At 44.2% G+C, this 19684-nt stretch overlaps 1 protein-coding gene across 2 annotated transcripts in view; it reads right to left on the bottom strand.

Annotated features, from left to right (window-relative positions):
* UNC5D (unc-5 netrin receptor D) overlaps positions 1-19684 on the bottom strand; it is a 405607-nt gene that overhangs the window by 188080 nt on the left and 197843 nt on the right. For both annotated transcript variants that reach the window (XM_035140077.3, XM_060268544.2), the window contains exon 3: positions 532-675. In XM_035140077.3, coding sequence (XP_034995968.1) covers positions 532-675 — 144 coding nt within the window. The remainder of the gene's footprint in view (positions 1-531; positions 676-19684) is intronic.

Consider the following 19684-nt stretch of genomic DNA (forward strand, 5'->3'; position numbering starts at 1 on the left):
GACAAAGCTGTCAAAACATGTGAGTATTCAGCTACGACAGATATATTTTGTACTTGTTACTGTATTTACAGTAACCGCACATGTATTTCCCATACACTTATGAGGGACCCAGGCAAATTTTTAAATCCCAGGCTTTCTACTTCAAACTACTTACAAAGTGAGTATCTGATACTCACATGACCCCTAGTTGTGAATACTTGGAAAGGCGACACTGCAACTCCAGCATGTGTCAGGCTTCTATTTTGTTCTCAGGAATTGCAAACTAAGCAGTAAACTTAGTAGGGAATAGATCTTACTGCTCACCAGAGAGCTTGAAAACACTTGAATGTCAGAGAAGTATTATGGTACAATTCTGCCTTTCCCACCCTCTGTGTGTACATTCAGCACCCCTGTTTTCCCTATTCTTGCTGCTTTGTCAGCTGTGCTGACCATCAATGTTTGGACAATGGAGATTGTCAAGTGACCCAATGCCCAACAGTAGTCTACAGGGTGCATCCTTAAACTTCTGTAGCAAAGCTGGACAGCACTTACAGGCTATGCGGACCGAAGCTTTTCTGCTCTTTGAAGTCCCTAAGTGGCTCCATGCAACACACTGACACCAGTAGTCCTCTGGCCCATGAAAATCTTCTACTTGCTGCCTTGTCACATTGATGTATGCCTCACGAACCTTCAAGCCTGAATGGAAAAGATACAGGGAAATTAGCTGATAGAGAATGTCTTACTCAGGCATAACACTAAGGTTAGCCAAACCTTTTCTTTTTAATTAAACAATTCCATTTTTAATCAAGGCAAAGCTTTAATTACTTTGACAATAATATATGGCTGCTAATTAAATTCTAACAGCCAAGTAGGTCAGAACGCATGAGCTGAAAGCATCCGCCTGCCAAGATGTGATTCCAAACTATGCAATATCTGCCTTTAAAATCTTCCGTCGGCACTTTCGCTCTTAATAAATAAATAAAGGTTGGTTTGTTCAGCTTTTTTTCCAAAAAAACAAAACACAACACAACAATAACACAGCAAGCAAGGCAGCAGTCTTCTAATAAGTGCTGGCTGCAATTCTAAGCACGGATTCTTGCTTGAAAAAACAAGGCTTTCTTCACAGGTGAGAGTGTATAGTATTTGGGGTGGGTTCAGTTCAGTGTACTTTTTTCATCCATCGGCAGTAACAAAGCATGGCAGCAGAATAATGGCCAAAAATAATAAGACAAGACCTACTGAACGACAGAAAATCAAGAAATATACACAAAGCAACCCCACAGAGAAACAGCAGCCCAATGTCAAATGGTGCTCAGATGTTGGCATTATTTTCATAATCCATCATCTTCCCATCATTCCCGTCAATATGGCTTGCAAAAGTTAAAAACAAACAATCACGGAAGCAACAATGGTTAAAATTATATAAAATAGAGTAGCAGCTTATCTATGTGTGTAAATAGATAACACACACTCAGCATTTACTGTGAATAGTCCTGCTTTGTTCGCCCACTCTTTATTGAGCATCTCACAATGACATGAGCAAAATATCCCTCTGTCACATTTTCCCTATTCAGCCTCCTCTCGCCGGACTTAAAATCTCAGTGGAATAGCCAGGCAGTGTCCCTGGTGCAATATAACCCAGCTATTCTCTCAGTATATGCCAGATCGTTCTAATTTCTAAGAATGGTGAACTTGGTCAATTTCAGTTTTTCTCCATTTCTCATTCTCCCACTCTTTTATTCATTTCAACACATTTCCACCATAATTTTTTTGTTTTTGTTTTTTGTTCCAGTAAATCCTCCTGAAAATTCATCGGCATTTTAGTGCCGGTTTCTCTTATTAGATATGCACTTGTATGCAATTCTCTAACAGACACAATTTCACAAAGCATTTTTGCATAACCCAGTGTACCTTTGCATGTTAATATATGCTTTTTATGCACACTTCATACTAATTTATGCTTTTTGTATATATTAATTGGCTGGAAAACTGTGTTGCAAAATTCAGAGCACGATGGCTGCTTTCCGCTTCGTGTATTATTTCTCAACAATATGAAAATTACATGAGTTGTTCACCTTTAAATTCTAAGTGATTCAATTCCCACCCACCCCAATTTCTAATTATTTCCAATAATAATAATAATAATAATAATAATAAAGTTTATTTATACCCCGCCCTCACCGGCCAGGACCGGGCTCAGTGCTGCTAACATCCAATTATATGATACATTAAAAACATAAATCAAACTATTGATTAAAATACAGCTGAATCCTAGACTGTTCAAGCCCTCTGCTTCTCTATTGATTTTTTCTACGAATAAACTCTCAAATTGTAACATCCCCCTTTCCAAATAGCACACCTGTGTTTTCTTAGGCGCTCTATGCACTTTTTTTGGGGGGGGGGGAATCTCATGAGATCACAGTGAGAGTGGAGGGACCTTTTAACCCTTTCCCCCAGTCCCAGTAAAAGTTCCCTTCTTCAGTATTTGTGTCTGGGAGAAATGTTAGAAGGAAGCTGCCTTATTCTGATTCAGACATTTGGTAAATCTAGTTTAGTATTGTCACTGACTGGTAGTGTTCTCCAGAGTTTCAGATAATGGTTTTCTCCCAGCCCTACTTGGAGATGCCAGGGATTGAACTAGGGATCTTTCCCATAAAAAGCAGGTGTTCTGTCGCTGAGCTACAGCTCTGTTCTGGGCCTAAAACAGAACAGAAAAAGACTAAGTGCAACTATATCTTCCAAGTCTGGAATAACATGAGAGAGAATGCCAGAAAGTCAAGTTTAAAAACTATCTCTATGTGGGTGCCCACACACACAAGACCTTTATCCACCAAACAACTCTAAAAATAAATGTATTGTTTATGTTCCAAAAAGACCAAGGGTATATTGCGTGAATCAAAATGTTTTTGCCATTACTTCATAGTTGCTGCATCAAAGTAGTCCCAGGATCAGAAAATTCATTCTGCTGGTATCCTGGATAAACACGAATTTCTATCAGTTAGATTAACACTCACATTCTCACAGGTGTTGCTTCAGAAATATATTCTCACTATTTTCATGCACATATAACATGGAATGTTTTCCCCTGTCTCCTCTCTACAAATGCAAAGCTGCAGACTGAGAGGCCCTCTGTGATGCTGTCTGTCTATAATAGTAGAGGTTGTGTTAAAAGTTTTGCTCCTACACCGTTCTCAACATCATCTCTGCACATCGATGGATTTCTTGTCCTCTACAAAAGGCTGCAACATTGCAAATTGATGTATAAGCAACCAAAGGGAGGTCAACAGATGCACTCACATCTGTTAATAGCCCAGAAATGGAATGAAGGCATATAATGCTTTGTCTGGGTTCTGATACGGAGCAGGAAACTGCAACTGCCTGCCAGCTGCCACAACCCTATTACAGACTGCTGAGAATCACTCAAATGGCAGCTAGGGGAGAAAGGGCCTTGGGTATCATGTTGCGAACCACCAATTAGTCAGCATTTCGGTAGGGCAAGATGCAACTCCGGTCAGTATTTCAATAGAACTACCTAAAGTAGGACTAGCATTGGATGCAATTCCTTGATGGGGGGCAGTTCACATTTTAATGTGAACCAACTACTCTGCACTTCCACAGGCAATACACAAAACAAAGCTCAATTAGCCTTCAAAATTCCAACTTCTCCAACCAGAAAATGGGCAGGTGTGGAGGATTCCCTGGTTCTGAATGGGGTAACTGTGCCCCTGAAGGGCCAGGTGCGCAGCCTGGGAGTCATTTTGGACTCACAGCTGTCCATGGAGGCGCAGGTCAATTCTGTGTCCAGGGCAGCTGTCTATCAGCTCCATCTGGTACGCAGGCTGAGACCCTACCTGCTTGCAGACTGTCTAGCCAGAGTGGAGCATGCTCTAGTTATCTCCCGCTTGGACTACTGCAATGCGCTCTACGTGGGGCTACCTTTGAAGGTGACTCGGAAACTACAACTAATCCACTACACTTGATCTTAGCCAAAAGGCCGAGAAGCCTTTTGGATAAGACTTCGGAATCCCAGTTAACATACCGTGTTTCCCCTATTTTAAGACGTAGTCATTATATAAGCCATAGCAGGATTTTAAGCGTTTAGGAAATAAAAGCCATACCCTGAAAATAAGCCATACCTCCGAGGAGCGAGACCGCTGAGTGCCCCAGCCAGCCAGCGGGACCCAGCACGCTGGCCGCGGCAAGAGTATAGAAAAGCAGTGCCCCGAGCCTCTGGGAGCCGGCAAGAGCAGGAGGCGGCTTGCCAGGTCGGCATCCAGCAGTGTGCGCGGAGCACCCTGAGTCTCTGCGAGCAAGCAGGACGAGGAGGAGGCTTGCCGGGTCGTTGCCCAGCAGCGCGCGCGGAGCGCCCCGAGCCTCTGGGATTGTTGTTGCTGCTGCTGGCTGCCGGAGGCTCGGGGCGCTCCGCGCGCGCTGCTGGGCGATGACCCGGCAAGCCTCCTCCTCGTCCTGCTGGCTCTCAGAGGCTCGGGGTGCTCCGCGCGCCCGAGCCAGCAGCCTGGCCTCTCTTTTTTTGCCTGCCCGAGGCGGCCTGCCGCCCCGCCACCGGAACCGGCAGCTGCAGAGAGGAGCGCTCCGCAGCGCCGAGGGCTCGGAGCGCCCTGCAGCGCTGGGCGGAGCGCAGCGGCCTGGCCTCTTTGGTTTGGGTTTTTTTGCCTGCCGCCCTGCCACCGGAACAGGCAGCTGCAGAGAGGAGCGCTCCGCAGCGCCGGACGAAGCACTGAGCCAGCGGCCTGCTGCCTTGGTGCCTGGACCCAGCTGCTGCTGCAGCGCCGCACAGAGCGCCCAGCAGCACCCCAGCCAGCTGCCTGGACCCTCCGAGGAGGCCTTAAGGTACAAGACATCCCCTGAAAATAAGACACCGTGTGTTTTTTTTGAGTAAAAAAAAGAATAAGACGGTGTCTTAAAAAGGGGGAAACACGGTATCTGTTACAGGATAATGACCCGAGTAGATCACTCCTTGTAGCTAGATTCCTGATTGCAGTCCTATCCTACAAGAGGAAAAATGGGTTACTTTATGATTATTGATTTTTCGTCCTAATGTTTGATTTATAGTGGTGACCAGATTAACTAAGTGATATGGTGTTTTTACCTTGTAATTGTAATTTATAATATTTATAGGGATAGGATTTATATGAACGGAACTGATTCGATTCATTTTGTCTTCTTTTATTCTGTTTTGTTCTGCTGTATGATGTACATTGTTTTGTGTTGATATCTTAATATGGGCCTATGGCCGTAATAAAGTATTGATTGATTGAGTACAACTAATCCAGAATGCGGCAGCTAGACTGGTGACTGGGAGCGGCTGCCGAAACCACATAACACCGGTCTTGAAAGACCTGCATTGGCTCCCAGTACGTTTCCGAGCACAATTCAAAGTGTTGGTGCTGACCTTTAAAGCCCTAAATGGCCTCGGTCCAGTATACCTGAACGAGCGTCTCCACCTCCATCATTCTGCCCGGACACTGAGGTCCAGCACCGAGGGCCTTCTGGCGGTTCCCTCGTTGCAAGAAGCCAAGTTGTAGGGAACTAGGCAGAGGGCCTTCTCGGTGGTGGCGCCCGCCCTGTGGAACGCCCTCCCAACAGATGTCAAAGAGGAAAAAAAACTACCAGACTTTTAGAAGACATCTGAAGGCAGCCCTGTTCAGGGAGGCTTTTAATGTTTAATAGATTACTGTATTTTATTTTTCTGTTGGAAGCCACCCAGAGTGGCTGGGGAAACCCAGCCAGATGGGCGGGGTATAAATAATAAATTATTATTATTATTGTTAGTACACAAATATGTTTATATTAGGAGAAAGCAGGCATAAAAATGTAGAAATTAGTGAAAAGAACATACAAACTTGCAGTATATTAAGGAAAATGTGTCTGCTTTCAAATGTTCTTGATCACTTTTAAAAACAACAAAATAGAAATCACAGGTGTAGAAATGTGGATAAATGAATTTAAGACAGGGAAGAGGGAAATTAGCTGTGTTAAACTGAAATTGGCGAAGCTGAACTTCCAGCAAAGCGCAATATGATCTAGCTAGTACTTATTGATATGAGAGGTAACCAGGTTACAAGCCTGTCCCTATTTTTATCGGTGAAATGTTGGAAGGTATGCAAATCCTAAGCATCTCCTAATTAACATTACTGGTAATTAAGTAGTCCAATTAAATTTGCTAGACATCTGCAAAGCAGTTCCCAACAACTTTGGCAAAGTAACTAGCCCTGCACTTTGTAACACATTTCCACCTCTTTGAAGGCTCATTTGCTTCCAAAGAGCCTTTCTTTCATCTATAAAGCTCAGATCTTGGACATTTATAAGCCTTGCAGAAACTGGTGTTTGATCATGATGTCGGGGACTTTGCAAATTAATTCGGAGAAACTTTGCTCAATAGGAGCTGCTAGACATCTCAGATGTAAAGCAAACCTTGTGAGGAATGACAACCTCAAGCTAAACAAAATGAGAAAGTGGCTTCCAATAGGAAAGCACTGAGAGATACAGAGACAAGGCTTGTCAAGGGCTCAAAATCTTAAATGCCTGTCACTTCACAGATATCAATACAATGGACTCCTCTCCAGAATCCAAATTTAAATATTCCAGCATCACTAGCCAATGCCTTGATTAAATATCTCAGAAAAGCTTTCAAAATCCCCAGAAAAGTAACACTCAGGCAGATATATGACAAGGCTGGAGACAGTCAACAGATATTGGCAATGGGTTGGATTCAACCAAGTTGAGAGAGAGAGAGAGAGAGAGAGAGAGAGAGAGAGAGAGAGAGAGAGAGAGAGAGAGAGATTTGCATGGCAGGTATGTAGCCTACCATACAATATAAGAGTCACACCTGTTCCCTCAGGCTATTGTTGCCTCCAACCCTGCCCACCATTGATGTGTGGCCCCTGGAAGCTAGTTTATGAAGGAATGTGTCCTTCAGGGTGAAAAAATGTATCCCCTTCCCTATAGCAACCCTAGTGCCCTCCAGATGATGTGGACTACACCTCACATAAAACACAGTTAGCATGGACACATAATAAACTTCACAGTGGAGTTTGTGCTTTAGTCAGGCCCAGCAACATCGTATAGCACACTACTGGAGTCACAGCATCTTGGCAGAGTCAATTACTGACGCCTCCCCTGCTGCTCTAAACTTCCCTCACTCTGCTCAACCCAAAGAACCAAACAGCACTGCGTGCCTGAAACTGGAAGCTGCTACTTTTGTTTCCCACAATGCCCTGGGCACTCAGGCATTGTGGGAAATTTAAACGGTGTTTCCCAGCCACCTGGCAAAAGATTAAAGCTCCCCTGCAACCTTATTATAAGTAAACATGCTTCAGATTGGGCTGTAAGTGGATACAAATATGGAAAAATAAGCTAAAGCAGGGTGGGGAGGGAATCAGGCTTTCATCCTCAACAGAGAAATCAAATGCATCTTGGTCTTACAGCACAGGTGACTAATCTGTGGGCAGCCAGATGTTGTTGGACTTCAACTTCCATCTGACCAACTAGAATAGCCAATGGTCAATGGTGATGGGAGTTGTACTCCGACAAAGATACGAAGGGCCAGAGGTTAACCACCCCTGTCTTAGAGCAACTAATGAGAACTATTTCTCTACTATGCCTCACTACATCTCTGATGCCACCACAGAGAATGTTTCCATTTTAATTCCCCCTGGAAGGAGATGAGGATCTACCTGGGCTCCTCCAGGTGACCTTTTTAAATGAGCATTCATACTGATTTGCTTACATGGAGGTTCGATTGTGAGCATTTGAGCATGTTTCCAGGAAGGCCACAGAACCATGAATATTCATCTTGGTTTGCTTGTGGCATGTTTGTGAATCCTCCTTTTAATCATCTGTTCATGCCACCCTTTTCCCAACATGCTTCCCTGTCACTTTCCTAACCACAAAAAGTATGTTTCTTTTTGAAAGTATATCAGTTGAACTAGGACAAGAGGGCATTTTAATATGCTTTAATTGTGCAAACCTGCATTTCTTGGTGTACGCTTGAATCCATCCCACAAAATACTGACAGTTGGGAGATGCCCCTCCTCAGTTCTTAAAAATCTCACTTTTGTTCTTCACCATTCCCAGGGTTAATAATGTGTTGTTTTCGAATTAAGAGACCCTTCAAGTATAAGATACTTACACAAACCAAAATAAATAAGCACATTTCATTAATTTTCATTAATTTGTTAAAAATGGCACTCTTCTTCTTAGGTCACCTTCCCATGCATAGCATATAGGGTCTGAGGATATCTGCATGGCGACAACCCACACTACTGATGCTCCGGGGTGAGACAAATCCTTCTTGAACATTAAGGGGGAAGCTGTGGGCAAATCCATCATTTTAATTATAATTATAATGAACACAAAGCCCCTTTGGGTGCAGTGGACATTGTTGTGTCCTCTGAGGACGTTATATAAATGAGCTCCAAGGCAAATGAGAAGTGGAAGCGAGATAAATGGAAGACCAGCATTGCCATACAAAGAGAGCATCAAAGCCAGAAAGCTTATTCCTTTCATTAGTTGCTGTAACAGGTTGTTGCTTCCTATGAGCACATCATTCCCACCTTCGAGCCAGGATACTGCCTTTTACCCACCTCTAAAGAGCTAGCAGAGGGCTGGGATCAAGAGATAAAACCCCTCTTTCGAGAGTGCCACAGCACTGATATTAGGAGATGAAGAGCTGTGTCTGCCCTCTAAAGAGAAGGGGGTACACTTTTTATTCCGATCTCAGTGCAGAGCTGAGATTGCGAGGTTCAGCTCTGAGAGATGGTGGAACACTTTCTACAGCTTACTGCGATGGATCTGGCCTTGGACCCATGAGCTAGCCTCCCCTGTTCTAAGAAGGGGTGAGTACAATTTGTAGACTAACCCTAAAATTGCATTCTAAACTGATTTGGAGAAAAGGTGAGTAAGGTGAGACATAACGGAGGCATATACAATTATGCATGGTGTGAAGAAAGCGGACAGAGAAAAGCTCTTCTTCCTCTCAGGGCCGGTGTGGTGTAGTGGTTAAGAGCGGCAGACTCGTAATCTGGGGAACCGGGTTCGCGTCTCCGCTCCTCCACATGCAGCTGCTGGGTGACCTTGGGCTAGTCACACTTCTTTGAAGTCTCTCAGCCCCACTCACCTCACAGAGTGTTTGTTGTAGGGGAGGAAGGGAAAGGAGAATGCTAGCCGCTTTGAGACTCCTTCGGGTAGTGATAAAGCGGGATATCAAATCCAAACTCCTCCTCCTCCTCCTCCTCCTCCTCCTCCTCCTCCTCCTCCTCCTCCTCCTCTTCTTCTAATGAAGTTGAATGTTGGAAGATTCAGGACAGATGAAAGAAAGCAATTCTTCATACAGCACATGGTTAAACTATGGAATTTACTCCCACAGAAGTTAGTGATGGTCACCAGCAGATTAGACAAATTCTTGGAGAATGGTTTCTAACCTTGGTGGCTGTGTTGTGCTTCTGCTGTTGGGCACTGTAAGCCGCAAACTAAACAGTTGATGTAAATCAGAAGTGGGGAAAGTGCTGCTGTGCTCAGGTCCTGCTTGTGACACCTGGTTGGTCACTGTGAGAACACGATGCTGGACCAGATGGGCATTTGGCCTGGTCCAGCAGGCTTTTCTTACATTCTTAAACTTATGGACTGGTTGAAGCAAGCAGCATCTACACTTTCGTCCAATATCTGGGAAGCAATATTAAGTGTGGTAAAGAGAAAATGGATAGAGACAATTTGTTTTGCTCCTCTCATTAGACTACAACTCGGGGTCATCCAGTGAAACTGATGGGCAGTTGATATACCGTAGGACAAACAACAAAGTACTTCTTCACACAGTGCCAAGTAAACATATGGCAATTTTCTGTCACAAGATAGGTCTGTCTATGGTTCCTGGTTCAGAGAGATGATGAATAATTCAATTTATTATTTGTGTAATACAAAACTTCTCTCAGTGACTTAAATGCACAATTAAAAACCAACCAACCACCAAGTTTAATAATAAAACAACATCCCCAAAATGCAGACACAGAGAGAGTTTATGAAGGATACTGAGCAGCTGGGATGTGTGCAGAGGAGAGTGACCAAGATGATAAAGGGTCTGGAAACCAAGCTTTGGATATGTTTAGCCTGGAGAAGAGAAGACTGAGAGGTTGAAGGGTTGTCACATGTAAGAAGGAGCAAACTTGTTTTCTGCTGCTGTAGAGTGTAGGACCTAAACCAATGGATTCTAATTCCAAAAAAAGAGAATTACAACTAAACATTATGAAGAATTTTCTGATGGTAAGAGCTGTTCAACAATGGAATGGACAACCTCAGAAGGTGGAGGATTCTCCTTCATCTATCAGCTGTGGTTCCTGCACTGCAGGGGGTTGGAGTAGATGACCCTTGAGGTCCCTTCCAACTCTACAATTCTAGGATTCTAGGATTATAATAATCCCTCAGAAGTTTAGGAGAAGAGGTATGTCTTAACCCGAAATAATGTCAAAGTTTGCACCTGGTGGACTTTACTGCAGAAAGCTTTCCATAGCCTCTTACCATTATTTTCTGGGGGCACACAACAGAGATGTGGTGCTTGTGGACTTCCTGCAAGCAACTGGCTACCTACCATTTGGATATTAGACTGAACAGAACTTTGATCTGATCCTTCTTATGAGAGTAGGGCTCAAATCTACTTTCTTGAAAGCCTTCAGGGCTCCACTGCTCTCAATTCTAACCAGTGCAGCTCTGTGCTAGCATGTAAGACCTTTGTGGGGGATGAAATGAAATAGGGGGACAGATTGGTGGGCAGGTAGCTCTGAAATACATGTAACTGAACCACAGGCACCTATTGTGCTTTTGAATTCATACTCCCAACCCCCAGCCTTGTCAAAGATATGGATGCAAGATGAAACTCTCTGGGTTTTTTAGCATCTGCTTCTATAAATAAATCTGATTTGCACTTGGTGGCTATTGATTTTCAGCATTGTAAACCTAGATTCTCTATAAATCAGCACCCACTTAATCTCAAGCATCAAGAGGCATTCAGGAGTTAACCCATTCCTTCAGTGAGCAACAGAGAATAGAGAACAGAGAATAGAGAAAAAGGGGAGAAAGATCTGTAGTGGATGAAAGGATGAGGAAATGTCACAGATGCAACTACTAGAAATGTTAAAGGGGGCCACATCTCCAGTCCCCCCCCCCAATAATTCCGTAGCTGGAAAAGCCTCTTCTAAAGCTGACACATATCTTGCTCAAGGATGTTAAGTGAAATGTATAGCCAAACCCCACATTCTATCTGCTTTACCATCCAGGACAGCAAAATCACGACAAGGTAGCTGAGACCTTTGTTTCCTCAACTATATAGATTATAGAAGAATAGGGTTGGCGTTGGCATTGGCGTTGGCGTGGATCCATTGATTAAACAACCTGCTTGCTAGTTGAAATGTTCTAAGCCGACAGGTGGGGAGGCACATTGAAGTCCTTTATGGCGAGAACACCTTCTGGGGGACCCCTCCCTTTTAAGTATCCAGCCCAATGTCTCTCCCATCTACAAAAGTTGCAATGATTGCTATGAGATAGGAAAAACCCCACAAGACCAAGCCAATCCACCCGTGGGCCATAGCAATGTTAATGGATAACCACCTTGTCCCTGTAAAAAAAGTAGCAGTTTACCAGTTTTTAGTTTGAACCTCATCAAAATGCTGGAGAGGATGCACCTCAACAGGCACATATTTCCACATGTGGTGGGAATGCCCCAAAGCCCAACAATTCTGGAGAATGACCGTAAGAGAAATAGGTAAAATAACCCAACAAACATTAGAACTTACCCCAGAACTGGCCTTGCTAAACATCTTCCAGGACAATAATGCCCACTTACATCACAAAGAACTCATAACCCACTTACTCTCAGCTACCAGAAACACCATAACCAGACACTGGAAAGACCTGGCAGGAGTAAACATGGATCAGTGGTACCAGACGGTATGGGAAACAGCCCTATTAGAAAAATTAACCAATAAGTTGAAATTGACACGGGGTCAAATAGAAGAAGACGGCTTCACCCCAGTATGGTTCCCCTTTATCACATACACAGCCCAACAAGACAACGACAGAAACCCACCAGCAGCATACAAATCAATATGGCTAACCTGACCCAGAACACCCGCCCACCCTACTCACATAAAACAGACCACCACAGCCAACCACAAAAGAAAACTATATCCTAGGCCAACCCCAACAACTCTCACCATCAAAGGAAAACAAAGGCACAACAAAGAACCTGCACAACCAATGCTGACACCCCCCCACTTTAAGTAATCTAGAAACACTGTCACCCCAACCCAACCCCCAACCCCTCCCCTTATCTACCGCTCTCCCCCTTTTCCTCCCCAATGTCTCAACAATTGAAACTGATCTGTAAAAAAGCTATGAGAGACATTGCCTATGTCTTTGTAAACTGAGAAAACCTTTAATAAAAATTTACAAAAAAAAGTAGCAGTTTAAGTAAACAGAAAAAAAGTGGGAGAGAAACCTAGATTGAGACTGAGTGTTTGAGACAGGCCTCCTTTTCTGTCTCCCAGGAGAGGACTTGATGAGCGCACTTCTCCGTCAGGCCTGCTCTGATGCCCTGCCCCTCAGGGAGCCTAACCTGGATGCCAGTTGGCTCCCCAGGTCCCTCTACCCATTTGATGACTTCCAGTATGGTTGCAATGAGTGCAAAGTGCCTCCCAGTCACACAGAAAGACTCAAGGTGATGACTGTCTCTCCCACCTGCTACTGCCAGGCTGCAAATGGCACTCCCCGGCACATGAATACCAAGGTTCATCAGTATTTTGGAACTTTCAGTTCCAGTTCACATACTGCCTATCCTGTGTTGTGTTGTAAGATTCAGACACCTTGGAGCTCACATACTTAGTTCAGACACATGCCTGAACCCTGCTCAATTAGTGCAGAAATCCACCTGGCCCATCATTGTATTTTCCACAGTGGTAAATCAAGTGCTTCTGGAAAGTCCAAAAGCAGGGCATGAATCCAATAAATAGACCTTCCTCTGTGCTTGCTCCCAATCAAGTGGGACTCAAGAGCACATTGTCCCTGCACCTAAAATATCCAGAAATCCACCATGATCACTATACAGTATATCTTCATTTAATTATATTTACTGCCTACCTTTCCTCCAAGGAACTTAAGATGGCATACAGTATGTAGCCACAACACTGAAAATGTCCACATTTTGACGTCATGCCAAACCACAATTTAGTGCAGGGATGGGATAACTGGTGGCCCTGCAGATGTTGCTGAACTACAGCATCGTCAGCTGTGACCAGTCTGACCAGTGGCCGGGGAAGATGGAAGCTGTAGTCCAGCAACATCTGAAAGACTGTAGGCTTGATGCCCTTGGCTTATTGTGCTGAGAATGAGCCACAGCAAGCCTTGAGCTTGGTTCAGAAGCTTTTACTTCTGGTTTAGATTAACTGTAGCTTGCTATGAGGTCCAAACCCACAATGTTAAACAGGGTTTATTTGAAACAAGCCAGCTTCAAGACGTGGGTTATAATGCTGACAACAAAACATTGTTGAAGTTGTCCACAGTTTAGGATCTAACCACACTTTAGGAACTAACAACACACTAAACTGCAGCTAATCAAAATCAGAAGAAAATACATCATTTTTTTCCCCTTGCAGCTTTACTAAAGGAGGAATGGGGAAGAGGTGAAAGAGCCTAAGGCTTGTTACCACTCATTTCTGTCATGCTAAAGCACCGTGGTCAGTATTTTTGCTATTATTTGCCAGCTGTCATAATGCCATCAATATAAATTACAAAGATCTCAACAGTACAGAAAATAATCTAAGGGATATAAAAACCTTTGGTGTGATTACATGTACAGTTCTGGTAACTCTATCTCAAAAATAGCATTACTGAACTGAAAAGGGTACAGAAAGACAGCCTTAGAGCACTTGCTTATGAAGGAAGGCTAACTAATATTGGAATTTGGGGGGGGGTGATGGTGACCAAGGGGAGGGGATCAGGTCAACATTTATCAGATTAATGAGTAGTTGGAAAGAGCAGAAAAATTAAAACACACACACTCCTTTCATAATACAAGAACTTGGGTAGTACCTGCTGCTTAGGAGCAAATGAGAGGAACAGGCACCCCTCTCAGAATGCCTGTGTGGTAGCTTCCAAACCCAGCTGACTGGCTAAGTTCTGCAAACACAATAGATTTTGATTTCATTGAGCATAGCAATTATGCACCGGTATTCATTTTTACTGAATCCCTCTTCAAGCATTCAAAAATAAGGCATGAGTCTCAAATAGGAGGGGGCAATATGTCCCCGACAGATCTGCTGCACCATGACCTTAATATGTTGAGTTGGAAAGACTGAAAGGAGCTTCTAAGCATGTTCAGACAAACTTATTTAGAAGGCCCCACCAGACATTCCCAATGTAGGGAAGCTGAGGGTGCCTGGGGCACACAAGCATTGTGGGAGGGGCCAGCATTGCACACCCCTCCCTGGTGCCCTTATGCATTATTTTGAATGTCTGAAGAAAGACTGAGATGAGGCTCATTGATAAAAAGCATCCAGGTAGGGACTTAGCAATTTGTGGTCCATGCATGAAGATCATCCTTTGCTTCTTCTTTTGAAAATCTCATTCTGAGCAGCAGTTCATAAGGTGGACTAGCCAGGCATTTCTAATTGGAAAATCAGTCACACACAGTTCACCATTTGAAATAAAAATCATTAAAAAGTCAAAACCAGTCCAGAGTTTAGCTAATTTGCTTCCCGCTCCCACTTCCTTCTGTAATCCTTCAAGAGAGGTTGCTAGACTTGGAAGGGGGATCAAGATACCATGTTTCTCCGAAAATAAGACACCATCTTATATTTATTTTCCCTCAAAAAACCACACTATGGCTTATTTTCAAGGGATGCCTTATTTTTTATTGAGTATGCCTATCACTATGTCTTATTTTCGGGGTATGGCTTATATTCCTTGAACGCTTAAAAATCCTGCTATGGCTTATTTTATGGCTATGGCTTATTTTTGGAGAAACAGGGTAGTCGTACCTTGAATCCAGAACGCCTTGGGACTCGAACATTTTAGCTCCCGAACAAGTGTTCCGGTTTGCGAACGTTCTTTGGAAGCCGAACGTCCGGCATGGCTCATGCAACTTCCGACTGAGTGCAGGAAGCTCCTGCAGCCAATCGGAAGCCACACCTTGGTTGTCGAACGTTTTTGGAAGTCGAATGGACTTCTGGAACAGATTCCGTTTGACAACCAAGGTACAACTGTAAATGCAGAAGGCAGGAGATCTACCACTTTCAGAGTTCACAATTCTCTCTCTTCTGTTCCTACTCACCAAAGTTCCCCCCCCCCTCATTAGCCAGGTACAAATAGAAAGCCAATTAGTACCCAACTTTGGTTGCAGAATGACATAATCCTAAATCCTGACGAGGGAACCCTTCCCCCACTCCTCAAGATAATGGCCAGGGGTGAAGCCAGCAGTGGGTGAGGACAGTGGCCCAAATGGTTGAGCCACCCCTTTGTCAGGAGCTGGAGTCAAGCGTGGTCAGCAATGAAAAACACGGTGTCCATGAAGTTAACTCTTAATTCAAAGTAGCTCAAACAGCGGAAGCCTAGTGATTCTAGCAACTCTTCCTAGTAGATCTTGCCCAATGAGGCAGTTGCGAGGGCTGAAGGTCCCTGCCTTCCCACCGCTCTCTAAGGCTCCTCCTTTCCATGGTCTTTCCCAAGCAGTCCCAGACTGAGTCTGCACACAATCACTCTCTGCTCTGCACTTTTCATTTTTCTACATGTTCTAGGAGACCGTGGGGGGGGGGGAGCTGGTTACAGAAGGAAGGGGAGACTCCCCAGATTCTTCCACACCTGTCTCAACTCTACCTCTTGGCCAACCTCCTCTCCAGCCTCTGCTTCAGTCTTGGAATCTGGACTGCCCTCTGCCACAGCATCTTCCCGCTCACTAAACCCTGTGGCCTCTTCAGCTTCTGACATCTCCTTCTCCCAGTCTTCTCTCTCTGACCACTCATCGTCATTCCACCACCACTCCCCTGGCTCTGAGCCTTCTTCCCCTCGGGGTTCCCTTGGGGGTTTCCCAGCTGCCTCCCACCACTCATCTGCATCTAGCCAGTCCATGATACATAGTTTAGCACAGGGGTGAGGCACCTGCGGTGCTCTAGAAATTGCTGGACTGTAACTCCTATCTTCCCTAACCATTGGTCATGATGGCTTGGTCTGATGGGCGTTGGAATCTAAAAATACCAGGTTCATCACCCCTGGGTTAACACAATGAGCCACAGTGAAGCATCATGGCATGTCCACCTTCTCTATTCTCTCCCTTCCACACGGCCAAAAGAGGAGGGTTTTCCCTTCTCTTTTAAAGAATCTTGGCCAAGTGTTAACTCCAAAGCCAGGATCCTGATTTAAAAGAAACTATACTCCATTTCATAATAATGGAAACTATACTTCATTTCATAATATGGTTGATGAAGCTGGCTTATTCAGCAAACCAATGTTTTTGTTTTAAGACGTGGTATCTGGTTCGAAAATAACTCTAAGAGAAATTTATTTAAAAGTGAAATTAAACTCCGCAAAAGTCCTCCTCTTGGATGTGAGGAGGGGGATGCTTCACTTAGGCTCCTTGACACTGGCCTCCAGAGGGCTAAACTGTGTTCAGCATTACAATCAAACTGGGCCACTGGGGTGTTCGTGTTTTAGAAGTAGAAATGCCTCGTTGATATTCTAAAAGCAAAAGGGTTTTTGAAAGCATTTTGAAAATATGCTGAAAAATTTTTCTACCAGACACCTGAAGAAGTACACATTCAATACACACCAGAAACAAAGAGACAAAAATCTAGCAGAGCATGCCTATAAAAACACACACACACATACATATTTTTTAAAAAAAAACATGTATGTGTGCAACACTCTTAAAGGCTCAGTCTATAAGATTCATGCTTGAGTGGGGATTTGAAGCCCAGATTTTCCACAGGCCAAACTACAACAGACGTAAGATGCAGTTGTGGGGAACATGTTTCACCTTTGTACAGCCGGCTAATTTCTACACACACAGAGAGAGCTCTGTATTTTCTGTCCAGGGAAGCAGGAGTCATTACCACAATCCAAGGGCAAAATCACTAATGCAGCATGTGAAGCAAGTGCATTGAGGGGCTTGGTCTGGGGAAATGAGAGTGTGGCTGAGGAGGGTGAGTCCCAAGGGCCAGAAAACAAGGCCTCGAGGGCCGTATTTGGCTTTCCCACTTGTGACATGGAACAACCTCATGCGCCTCCATCAGAGGGTGGGGTGCAAATTTTACAAATAAGACAGACACACCAGGCGCAGTTAGGGAGGGAGACCTCCTTGCTGAGAGGGGGAATATTTTGCGGTTTCCTTAAACTACAGATCTCCCCTGCCTCGACAGGAACGATAATAATAGAAATTACATGGCAAGAACCTCTAATCAACTCAAGTAAGAACCAATGCATTATAAATGAAAACCAACAATGTTCCCCGATACCTTATGTAATTCCAATTCACAGTGGTAGCCCATCCCTTTAAATTATTGTGCAAATTATAAGCATCATCCTTTGTCATCCAGCACAGCCTCAAAGAATATGAGGAGTTTTGCCTCTGGTATTGCTATGCTAATAAGCTTTCTGCACTGCTGGGTGGTTTAGCAGGAGACAGACTAATGCTGGCAGAGGATGAATAATTGCTTGGTATGTGCTAAACATAACGGAGCAAGCACCAAACTTCATCATTTGTCAGCTTTATTTGTTTAAATGAGAAAAATGCTGACAGCAGTTATTGCTGTAATCTTTTTATTTATCAGACATGATAACTTTAGTTACTCATAGCAGGTCTCATCCTACTGGGAAAACAGGAGTTGGGAGTACTTTAGAGCCAATTTGAAGCATGCTCTCAAACGTGTTAAAATGGAAGGAGGGAGGCTTTCCTTTTTCCTCAATTTATTTTAAACTCTTAACTAGCTTTATCTGCAACCTAGAAGTGTTCGGCTCATAACAAAGGACGACCTGTGCCCTCAAGCACCATCAAGCAACAGACAAAGCAAGCTACCATTAATCGGTCACATTCTGACATCATGCCAAACCATTGTTTAGCTGCATGATGAGAATGAGACACAGCAAGCGTCGGGCTGCCTCCCTCTGGTATGCCACGAGAAGGAACCAAACATCCTGGTACAAATGAGAGTAGAGGTACCCCAATATATTCTTCCCCACTTTCCAGTGTTCCTCCCTGACATGTCTTTATCCTTTCGAATATCCAAAACATTTTGTAGACATATGACCCGTAGGGTAGGCCAGCATTATTGTTCCCCTATAGCAGGGTTTGAAGGACCATGGCCTGGCAGGTATTTCAACCAGAAACATCTTGGTTCATTATCCCTTGGCCACCGCACCAGCTCTGTCTCAAATATTTGTTCTGGACATTGATATTAATGGCACTTTAATTTAATCCAGGCTTCTTCAACCAGGTTGAATGTTTTGGGATTACAGACCTGGTGATTATGTCCAATATAATCTGTGAATGGACACCAGGTTGTGGGAAACTGATTTAATCTACATATTCCTTGCACACTATCCCAATCTCCAAGCAGTGTGAGACTCCACGGGTTCCAGGCATTTACCCAGGGTTTGGTTTCCTCGGAATAGGGACAGCAGAGACCATGGTGTCTTTATGATATCTTGCTTATTTACATATACTGTATATACAACCTGATACTATAATGGAGGGGCTCACAGCAGTAACACCCCAAGAGAGTCATGTGTCTCCCATAATTAGGGGGCCATTACCAAGAAACTCCTCTGGTTATTCCAGCAATTGAATCCCTACTGGATCCAGGAATTAGAAGGGACTCAGGCAAGCATCCTACAGCCCTCCAAACTCACAGCACTACTGACAAATGAATCCCTTTATGTGCAGACCTATTCTAGGGTACTTACCACTATCACAAGCATATAATTAAGTTTTGAAGCCTGTCGTTTTTATGTTCTTTTTCTTTTAAATGCTATTTTATTATTATTTCCCCCAAGAAGCTCAAGGTGGTGCACATGCCCCCCCCCCAATCATGTTATCGTTACAATAACTTTGCGAGGTAGGTTTGGTGGCCAGCAACTGGTCTCAAAATCACCAAGTGAGCTTCATAGCTGAGAGGGGATTCGAACTCTGCCCTCCCAGGTCCTAGTCCAACATTCTATCAGCTACACTGCCCTGGTTCTCAAGGATGTAACAGCCGGAGGTGAAATAATGGGTTCCTGGTAACTGCACTTACCCATTGGCTGAACTGCTGTGATGTCAGAGTCATCACAGGAAGTGGGCAGGTGAGAAGGCTTGGAGAGCAGTAGGAATAGCAGCCAATAATAGGAAGCCAGAATATCTGAGCACAAACAAGGGCAGGAATTGAAAAGAGATGGCAGTGGCCAGAGATGGCTCAGTCATTATGCGGACTAAAACAGCTACCTCAAGCAGTAGAAGCCCCCAAGGCAGCTCCTCGTCATTTCCACAGAAGTGGCGCTGGTATTGGCTGAAATTGTGCGATTTGGAAAGATCTCACCCCTAACTGGCACTGATGCTGTTACTGCTACTCTGCCGGCAGGGGAGGTGGCAGTAGAGAAGTGGTCCCGGTGGCATCAGGTATCATGGTGGCAGCAGGGCAAGGCGGTTCTTCCCTTTTCACCTTAAGTGGCA

Source organism: Zootoca vivipara, chromosome 14 (assembly GCF_965207765.1).
Source record: "Zootoca vivipara chromosome 14, rZooViv2.hap1.1, whole genome shotgun sequence".
Classification (NCBI taxonomy): Eukaryota; Metazoa; Chordata; class Lepidosauria; order Squamata; family Lacertidae; genus Zootoca; species Zootoca vivipara.